The following is a 10,852-nucleotide window of genomic DNA, read 5'->3' as shown; positions in this document are numbered from 1 at the left end:
AAGATGACCCACATCCGCGTCCAGTTCGCATCTTGCATGCGGTTAGGAGATTCGCGAGAATGGGGAAATGGGATGCATACAGTTCCATGTGCGGTCCTATGAAAGAGAACACGTGTTCTGGCAATCTTACTGGTCCAGTCTTTTGTGCGTGCGAATCTCCGCCGATGGCGCCGATATTTCTGCAACGCGCGAGACGTGATTTTTATGTTTATTGTTATCTCTTCTGAAAGACCACGATCTTCCTATAAAATTCACTTCGATGACAGGCAACTGTGCTGTTGCGGAATACGATTTGCCTAATGTCTTTCTGTCTTTGGTTTCAGGTATCTTCGGTACTTCTCATCGCGTGAGTGATCAGAGAAACGAAGGGTAAGTCTATATTAATCTTCGTCTATTAATTTTCAATATGTTGTGCATATAATGTTCATTCTTTCATTCGTACGTCATGCTGTGTTATTTAAATTAAGACATAATTTATGATTACTTTTAAATGCCGTAAGAATATATAAAGTACTAAATCGTGACCTTAATTTTAATTACAACTTTTTTGCCTTATATGGAGCCGAAATTCTCTTGATTGCCAATTTCTTGATTATAAAATAAAGATGTTAGAAGACAAACTAAAGTATTAAAAGGAGGATATTAAATTAGGAATTTTTTAGCTAAAATGAAAAAGTTTTGATATCGTATTAAGAATTATTTAAATGGAACGAATAATATATCACTTTTTATGGGGAAACATGGAAGAAATCATTATTGAAGACAATAAAAGTGTTGACAAGACATCAAAATGTTTTAAGAATTAAGCAACAAAAAACTATATTGTTAGTACTTAAACATTTGATAAACATGTTCGTTATTGGAAACTAGAATTCGAAATCAAACAATTACTCTTCGTTAATTGCTCGAAAAATTTGCTGATAACTTAACACATCCTCCTTTGAAACAGAAAGAATACACTTGGAACAAGTGTTTGCGACGATGGCATTATTTACTGTAAACCTGCGCAAGTTATTATCACAGCTGTTGCGCTGTCTTTAAGCGTTCACCCTCTATTCGATACACGTCGTTCGTAGATACTTTCGAAACGTGCCACGATATCTGACCGGCGTTTCAAAGTGAACGGCTTTTCTTAGACACGATTAGGAATAGTCGCGCGTTTATTAATTCGTAGGAACGCGTTCTGTATAGTTCGTCAGTTGCGTGAGAATTGACCCTAGCTTTTCCGTTCGTTACACCGCCACCGAGGGCTCCATTCATGCTCGCGATTCATTCATCGCGTTTCACTGAGAGCCTTTTCTCTCTTTAGACGGTCTCGTCGTCGGTATCGTCGTTTTCGTATGGTAGGTTATTATACATCCATCTAAACTTAAGTCCAAGCTCGGACCTAGTCCCGGCCTTCGCCTACGGCATGATTCTTCTTCTTTCTCCTTCTACCATCTCTTTTTAATCCGAGACTGGCGGGAAATGACAGCGCCCTTGTCGCTAAGCCTTTACGCCTCCCGCACTTCAGCTTCCTGCCGGTGTTTTACGTTTCTCCACTATAAAAGAGGAAATGTTTTATTTTATCCCACGATCTAAGACTATCACATACGTTTTCTTCATGTAGCTTTCTGCGAAATAAAAAGTCATTCGTATCATAGATGAAAATATTGTAGTCGTGCTAATAATTGTAACGCTCAAAGTATGAGACAAAATTCAAAGTGATTTAAGTGATGAGTCTTTTTTTATGTCTTCAAGATTTGGAAATTAGTTTAAAAAGACAAAGTGCGCAAGGGAGATTATTTATTACAGTTATTGACTTTTCAAAATTTTTTTAGACATATTCGCCTAAACAATTTATTACTTCATAACTTTAACGTCTCAAATGAGAGTATGAAAAGAATAATTTGCTAGAACTACGAGAAGTTCTAAATATTTACATTTAATGACGTCAAAGACTTCAAGTATACTTTTCGTTCTTTGGGTGGTCCTGCAGATTTAATTACAGGTGTTAGGTTTTCGATAGGATCGAAGAGTGTAAAATGACATAGGATACCTGAAACGTTGATGGGAAAAAAATTCGATATTCCTTGGGAACCATTACATCCCTATTCTCTTTGTTCTTAGTGTGTAACTAATGAAATGATCATGCATGTCGTGCATTCGCAAAAGTATATGTTTAAGATATGTCTATAGATTGATTATGTCGTAAGTCGATTGAAAACAACAAAATAAATTAATTTTTATTCGCCGATTTGGCGATTTATCGCTTACAAATCAAAATGTTCCGTAGAAATGCATTGAAGTTAATGTGTGAAGTTTTTGTGGTTTTGTTGTGGGAAACGTGAAAAGATATCGTAATTAAGAAAGAAGATGGATAAGCATCGGTTTTCTTTGTTGCTGGGCGAAGAATTTATTTCCTCTTGGTATGCTTCGTTTCTTTAAGGGCCTTTCTTGATGGTCCCAACCATCTACCCTCTCGTCTACTCCCGCAACTGGTCCCATGTTCCTCCTTCTCTTCTACATTCTACCGCCTCTATTTATCTTGGTATGAAGAGAAGTATACGACCGAAAGTCTACTTTGAAAGTCTACTTTGTAGAACGTAGTAGAACGTGTTCTACGACGCAGTATTTCGAATGGTTATAATCTAACGGTCAAAATCTTAATGGTTAGATGCTGGAATTCAAATAGTCACGATAGTCATCCGAATAGTCATGGTATTCGGAGTACAATTTGATTTTTTTTCCAGTTAACATTACTTATGTCGTCTACAATACAATAGTATCAGTGACGTAAATTACAATATTTATTGCTAATTAACATCAAATTATTCTAAAACATCATGCTTTATAAATGTAACTATCATAGAGTAGAGGTTTCCTTTTGTGCTTTTCTTTATCTTCTTGGTTGCTAATTGAGAAATATTTGTATAAACATCTAATATTTCATCATTTTAATTTAAGTAGAATAGAATGAAAAGAATAACTTTCCAGAATTAGGACCAGTTTAAATAACAGTTTTATTAATGATTATTAAGAATCAGAAAAAAGATAAAAATATCTTATTTAATAGACTAGGTACAAGTTATAAGTAAAAAATGAATTCTTCTTGGTTTTGAATAGAAAGTGTTAATATCGAATATTGGATTTTATTTAGATATTGTGATTTATTTAGAATTTTAGGCTGATATCGAATTTTAGGCTATATATTTTTTTTATCGAACAGTATCGCGTATTGTATTCGTTTCCAACTGAACTGCGCGCGAGGAAGCAGCTGATTCTACGAGCGCCATTTTTGTCGCCAACATTAAAGAGGAGCCGAGCTTTAAACTTTATCTTGGTATTATGATAACCAACATGTTTAAACTGCGCCCTTCCCAGGAAGTTCTATCGTGAAAAAACTCGCGATGTAGAGCTGATTACGATGTTTGCGAGCTAATCTGAAATCGGAGAAGATTGAGATGTAAACGACCGGGTCGGTTAACTAGCAGAGAGAAAACGAAACAGAAAAGTCAGTCAATTTATGAGAACATCAAGATAAAAATTTGCAACGCTCTGTAATTAGCTCATTTGTAAATAGTTAACGTTACAGTGCCGTATAAAAACTACAACACGAAAGAAAGTAAATTCCTGCTTTTTAAAGTTTATTTTTAAGCATACATTTTATGAGTGATTTTTTTTAAAATTAATTTTATTATTTAAAATAAATGCTATAAAAATTTAGGATTTTATAATTTTATAATTTTGCTTCGAAATTAATTTTGCTTTGTAAGAATGTTTGTCAAATAAATTGTTGTCAAATAATTGCAGTCAATTGAACAATTAACTGCGAGAAAGTAATTGCCATATGAAGCTTATATTGAAGCTTACAGCCAGAATTTTTTTTACATACAATCAGGGACCTAGGGAAGAGTTTTATAATTTTCAGGAAACATCTTTCATTTCTTTGTGATACCATCCTCTTGAAAGCGCGGGAAGAAACTGGTATCGTCTGCAGGGATGCCAACTTCAACGGTATTCGTGCGAAGATATTCGCTTTGAAGAAACCGCAGTATATGTATCAAGAATCATATTTCGTGAAAATTTTAAAGTCTTTAAGTTTTTATCTCATTTAAAAAAATCGTCTTCATGAATTGAAGAAAAACTATACTGGGAGTTAAAAAAGATATTACTATTAAAGGAAAAAAAATTTATATTGCTTTTCTGCTTAATCCGCAAGAACCCGTATAAACCCTTTAATTAAATCTTTAAGAAAGCCCCTTCGTTGCTACTTTGTTGTGGTCTGGTCATTGTCCTCGTTATCTTTCTATTACTCACGTTGACATCTCGGACGGGATGTCGTCGATAAGCCACAAAGAGAGGGCGAAAAGTCGAAAAGCCGCGGAGACTTGAACACTCGGATTCTCCCAAATATCGGATCCCAGTATCTCGCGGCGCGGGAAATTTATTGCGCGTATCTCGCGGCGAATGCAAATGCTCTTCTTCTACGTCTCACGGTTCCCAGAAGCGTTGAATCTTCGCCGAACGGCATTCCAAACGGCGAGGAACGACGACGCTTACCATTGGCCGACGTTTCCCGCCAAGACGTTCCGGTATGGGAACCAGTTTCGGCGTCGCAGGGACTCTTCCTGAGTTAATCGCCATCGGTGCACCAATACATCCGTCCTTCCCATTTTTCTCTCTTTCCCCCCCCCCCCTCTGTCTGTTCTTTTGAGCTCATCCTCTTCGACGACTTTGTCGAATTTTATTTTATGGACTTTGCGTTTTTTCTTTCCAACATTTTCTATTTTCAACAATGGTAGCTGCAAAATAGACACATTTTATTTTTCTGGTCAATAGAAATATTGATAAGAAAAGTAAAATGTCTCCTCGAGGAGGAGTATAGCTTCCTTTTCTTTTCTTCGGAGTATAGAATACTTAAAGAGTTAATGAAATGAGAAAATCAAAAGAAATGTAATAAAGAAAATAAAGAGAACAAATAAAAAAATTAGCGAGTATATTATAAATGATATATTAAATTTAAATGACTTCCTTTTGCTTGTTTTCCAAATCGAAACATTATTGCATCATTTATGTAAATTATATGTAAAAAAATGATAATGTAATTCGTGAATTATTTAATCCATAAACGATTCGCCAAAACCGTTGATTTCTTGAAGTTCACATGAGAGAAGCGCGGGAATTCAGGCGCCGCCTTTATGTCTATATGTCCGCAACACATACAAACACACGATAACGTGTCTCATGTTCCGAAGGACCCAATTTTATTATACCTCCTACACGAGAGACCTGTATTAGGATCGCACCTTTATCGATACAACAAATACAAAGTACTTTCAAAGATATCCAAAAGAAGATTTCTGAAAGACATTTTTTCGCAGCACGTTCCTGGCGGAACGTTAGGCTCAATGGTGGTGCATTATTACAAATACGATGAATCGCAAAAGTTGCCGCGCGTTTTTCTGCCCTCTCGGCAGATCGCATTCCCACTCCTTCCTTCTTCTTTCTTCCCTTATCATCCATCTTTCTCTTGCGGCGGTATAGATCCTTTCTCGATCTAGTGATCTAGACCGATCGACTGATTTTGTAAGAGGGCGAACACCAATGTCTTGGCTCTCAGGTAGGTGGGAAGAAGGTGGCTACTTTCTGTGGTACCTGTGCATCCATAGTATTCGTACTGCCTCCTGTGTCTGGTGTAGGGCTCGCTTGCCTCTAACTCAGATCTACCGCAGGACCCCATCGAGTGAGAACTTCAGAAAGAAAGAGAGAGAAAGAGAGAGGGACTTGTGGTATTCGTCCTTTCCCGCTCTCTGTGTGATACCTGTTATTGTTAGTTTTGCACGGTTATTGGTTCTGTATGTTATGCGTACTTATTATGTGTACGCCTCTAGCTGCTGATTTGTCTAAAGTTAACCGGAGTGTAAGGTAGTCATAGGAAAATATCCAATAGAAAACTTTAACTTTCAGGTAAAAAAAAAAATGAAATGACCTTTTCAGAACAAAAATAGTTCTGTCTCGCATTTGCTTGCTCGGCCTTCATCATCTCCTGATACTTTCAAAAATTAAAGTTGTAGTTTAATGCTTAATTGTTGTTTTTAATGTTTTAAACATGTTTTTAATACTGTTTAAAGCACATTTGAATCATTAAAAACATTAAAAATATTATTATGTGTACGCCTCTAGCTAGCTGCTGATTTGTCTAAAGTTAACCGGACTGTAAGGTAATTATAGGAAAATATCCAATAGAAAACTTTAATTTTCAGGTAAAAAAAAAATGAAATGACCTTTTCAGAACAAAAATAGTTCTGTCTCGCATTTGCTTGCTCGGCCTTCATCATCTCCTGATACTTTCAAAAATTAAAGTTGTAGTTTAATGCTTAATTGTTGTTTTTAATGTTTTAAACATGTTTTTTTTATAATACTGTTTAAAGTATTAGGTGTTGGAATTAATTCGTAGCGTTTTTTAATGAAAGAATGTTATTTATTTCACATGAGCATTAAAAAATACATTAATGAAAGTACTTCCCATCACTTGTAAAACGCTACGAATTAATTCCAACACCTAATATATTTGAAATATTAAAAACATTAAAAAAAACATGTTTTATCAAACAAAAAAAGAGCATTAGTCTTTGCCAACTCTGCTTTTAATTAAAAACAGAAATATTTTTTAGATTAATTGGCGCGTAATACTCGCGAAATTGCAATATCATTAAAGTGTCTTAAGTCATTATGTGTGCCTTTATATAATAATTATATGTAATAATTATACCATTTTAAGTAGAAAAATATCCGAGCGGTAAGATCTTCAAAGAGGTCTTCTATTTTTCGCGTGTGGGGAAAAAATGGGAGGGAACTCTCGGTTGGAAAACATTGTGCCAGCCTCCAGAACAAGCTTTCTTAGTCGGAGCTTCTTACGCTTGAGTAAGCAGGTTGACATTTAGTTCCAGGAGCAAGCATTTTTCTCAGGATCAAATAACCGACTTTCTTCTCCGCGTACGTCTGTATTTTTCTTACGCGCATGTGGTTTCTTAGCGCTACAGATTCAGCTTCTATGACTTTAAAGTCTTATAAAAGCCATGTTATTTGCAAGATGCTCTCTTACAAACAGGAAGTAATTATTTTCTCTCTTAAAACAGTTCTCTTGAATTTGAAGGGGTTGAAAAATGGTCCAGAATCATACATTGCAAATCCAAGTGTATAAAAAGTGACTTCAATATATATGAGTGTGTGATTAGTTTTCTGTGTAAAAATGACGCTCTACTATACGTTTAAATGTATAAATCCATATTTGTATGGATTATATGTTATGGTTCCCGCGCGTTCCGTTTGCAAAATGACACTTCCGTCACCTGGAGAATTCGAAACCTCGGCGTCGCAACGGGATCAACACTTACGGAGACGAAGGCTTTTATTATACGGAAATACCATGCGATCCGCCGGTCTATCCAAAACTTGAAAAAGTTCGGAATTGAGTATTCTGATTTTAAATCTTCTCCATTTTTGACACCGGTCGGTCTTTTCGCCTCGCCGTTTATATTGTAGAAACGGAATGAGGTTTTTACGAGAGATTTCCCGAAGTTTTGACCGTCCCAAGTTTCGTTTCTGTTCTTTTTCTCAAACTTCTTAGAGCCACACACACACAGCTCGACGAGCACACTCAACAGAAGATGAACCGTGAGACGACGAGTTTACCAGATGAAACCATGGTTCCTTGTAATTGTATGTGTAGTTTTCACGTGGGACCCTTAAACCATTTGCCACAATATGTGCATGTGTATAGGGTATATATACAGGGTATATATACGTGTATAACACCCCGAGGGATAAACCGGTCAAAGAAATAGAGAAACAAGGGTAAAAGCCGTCGTCGTTACCTGGTATACTTTTTAAATAGGCGTTTTAAAAATGGCCGGAGTTTGCCCGTCCTTGGGTCTTTATAAGCGTCAGCTGTGATGTCAGCTGATTAGGTTTTGGCGGGAAAACGGGGCTCCGCCCGCAAGAGCCCGTCCCGTCGTAGTAACAGATAAATCGCATCGGTCAATACTTTTTTATCCGGGAAAAAAATTTTTCTCAATGATTAGAGGATACGCCCATCATTCGCCAAGGCCGCGTGGCCTTCTCTTTCACGGTAGCCAAGCAGTTAATTACCGGTTATTATGGCGGTTGTATGTAGAACGTCATATATCCCAGACTATATTTTTGATTTTTTGTGAATCCGTCGGTTGGCTGTCTAACAATTCGTCTGTATTATAATTTTGGCACTTTATACATAAATAATTTAAGTTTTTAGTTTAATATAAAACTACAATACATATATATTTAAAAATTAATTTCATTTATTACGAATTGCAATTACATGATTACAAAATCTCCAAATTTACATCCATATATCCATATATTTATGATAAACGATCAGATAAAATTTGGGGCAATAACTATACAATAATTATCGTAATAAATCTTTTATAGCAATTTTATCTGAAAAAAAAGTGATTTTCCTAGGCTAATATAATAATTATCGTACTTTTAAAATTTATATTATAAATAAAAAGAATTCGAAATTTCAATTCAAATGAATTCAAATAAAAAAATATGGTAAAGTTAAAACTATTTCTCTGTTCCGATGAATACTTAAAGATATTTTCACGCTTAATGACGAACTAAGGCACGTTGAGATTTTTGGCGGTTAGTATCGTGCCGACGAGCCTGCAATTTGCCAAGAGCCTTCGGCCCAATACAATGTCGTTTACATCTACGTACATTCTCTTTTTCGTGAGAGTGCAGAAAGATCTCTGCCCACATACCGACACGTTCAAGTTAACCGTTCGGTTCCCATGGTTCGGCCCCAGTAAAAATTTAATCATCTATCATGAAATCCACCATAAAGAGCAATAATGAATTATATACATATGACAGAAGTTGTCATTAAATACAGCGCACTTACATTCATAAAACATTTGGTAAACTAGAGATACAAAGTAAATATAAATGTAAAAAATAGTAAAATAAATATTTTATATGAGTTATGATGCATACATTTTTAGAATTTTATTATTTTTAAAAGAAAAAAATTTTTTACTGTTAAAATAATAGTGTTAAATTATGTGGAATCTTTTAAACTATCAAAATATAATAACCAAGTTTCCATGACAAAAAGAATTTTTCAAATCCAAATGACACTCAATTTGTAAACTGTTAGAAAGAATAGCAATGATACTTCTGAAACGGATGTTTGTTGTCATTTGAAGGTTGCAGGATTTTTCCTATAACAATAAGATTTTGTATGTATTGTTATCATTTCCTATGCCTGATGTGTAAGATTATCTTCTCTAATCATTTTTTGTTCTATTAAATAATGTTCCTTTTTTATAATATTCTATTATATCAAAACAGGAATAATCTTCCAATCATATCCGTTATTATTTCTGTTTTTTTTTATAATTTTCAGAATCAGAATACACATATGTGAATACCTACATTGATACATACCTACATTGATATATACATACATTAAAATATGAAATATATAAATTTTTACTCTAAATGCGATATGAATTATAAAATGAACTTAAGATTGCGCTTATTGAATTTTTTATGGAGCTTTATACTACAGATTCTTTTAAATCTAAAACAATATTTGATATCAGGATAATGGCTGGTGCAATGATTGATATCTCATTTATAATATTAATATACAGCATCAAAAGATTTGCAAAATTGTATTAACAAATGAATGTAGAATAACAAGTTTAAATATTATAATATTCTAAAGTAATTTTATTCTTTCGACTCGATATACTGGTTCTAGTGTGAAAAGATTAAAAGAAGTTGTAGAACTTGTTGAGGACTAATTCAAGAAAACAAGACAAAAGAATGTGAATGAAGGGGAAAAACTATAACTCTGTTGTTTTTTTTTTATTAAAAACTGCTAGACGAATAAATGCGCCAGCGTTTTTTTTCTGTTAAATAATTATTTTTTGAAAAAACTAATATAATTATGATCTCCATCTATTTTCTATTTATTTTCTTCCATTTTTGATATGATTTTTTCCACGCTCGAAAATCTGTTAAATTAAATAAGAACTGTTTTGAAATTTTTGACATTGACTTGAAAATCGATTCGTAGTTTCGGAATTTCATTGATTTTCTAGAACTTATCGAAACTTCGACCTGACTGGTTTTTTTCTGAGCTACAACACATTATTTCAAAGTCATTGTTGTACAAAAAAAAATAAACTGCTAATATAATGGTCTTCGGGTAACAGGAAACTGTTACTTCAAGTTTATCAATAAAGCCTTTATCTTGAAAAACATTTTGGAACAGGAGCGGCGCCGAGTCAAGAGTAACCGAAATTCAGTATAGGGAGAACGTGATCAAAAGACCGTCGGCTTTCTTGTGAGGGCCAATTGGTCCTTCGGGCGTTCTCAGCTGATGGGCCCCACAAGGTTGGGCCTTGTGGGGAAGATCTTTCTATCGGGGTGAAGAGTGTCGACGTCAGTGTGTCCGGTAGAGATCTCCCCCGGCAACTGACGAGGCAATGTTGGTGGTAGGCGGCGATGCATGGTGCATTGGCTCCTGCACGTCGCATAATTCCTGGTAGCTTCATGTACGCACGCACAGTAACGTTTACATACTCTGTTATTTCCGCAGCCGCATGGGAAAGTATTGGGAATATATAAATGAGGGAATTACAGCAATTTGTGTAGTTCTTCGATGCAATCAGCGTTTTTGAATGCGTCGAATGCACAGGAGTTACCGCGGATAATTAATCTTTACTTAACAAAACGTTATGCGTTTATTTATTTAATATGTTGAACATTGTGGAGATAAGCTCCAAAATTCTTACTCTTAATTTTTATGATAATC

General features: G+C 34.9%; 1 protein-coding gene across 1 annotated transcript in view; it reads left to right on the top strand.

Annotated features, from left to right (window-relative positions):
• The window catches only part of LOC105142931 (uncharacterized), a 57,103-nt gene that overhangs the window by 19,429 nt on the left and 26,822 nt on the right, over window positions 1–10,852 (top strand). The window contains exon 3 of the mRNA XM_011050839.2: window positions 324–369. Coding sequence (XP_011049141.2) covers window positions 324–369 — 46 coding nt within the window. The remainder of the gene's footprint in view (window positions 1–323; window positions 370–10,852) is intronic.

The sequence above is a fragment of the Acromyrmex echinatior genome, chromosome 16 (genome assembly GCF_024713525.1).
Source record: "Acromyrmex echinatior isolate Ae372 chromosome 16, ASM2471352v2, whole genome shotgun sequence".
NCBI lineage: Eukaryota > Metazoa > Arthropoda > Insecta > Hymenoptera > Formicidae > Acromyrmex > Acromyrmex echinatior.
The sequence above is the reverse complement of the archived record's forward strand: the minus strand, read 5'-3'. Positions and strand labels throughout refer to the sequence as shown.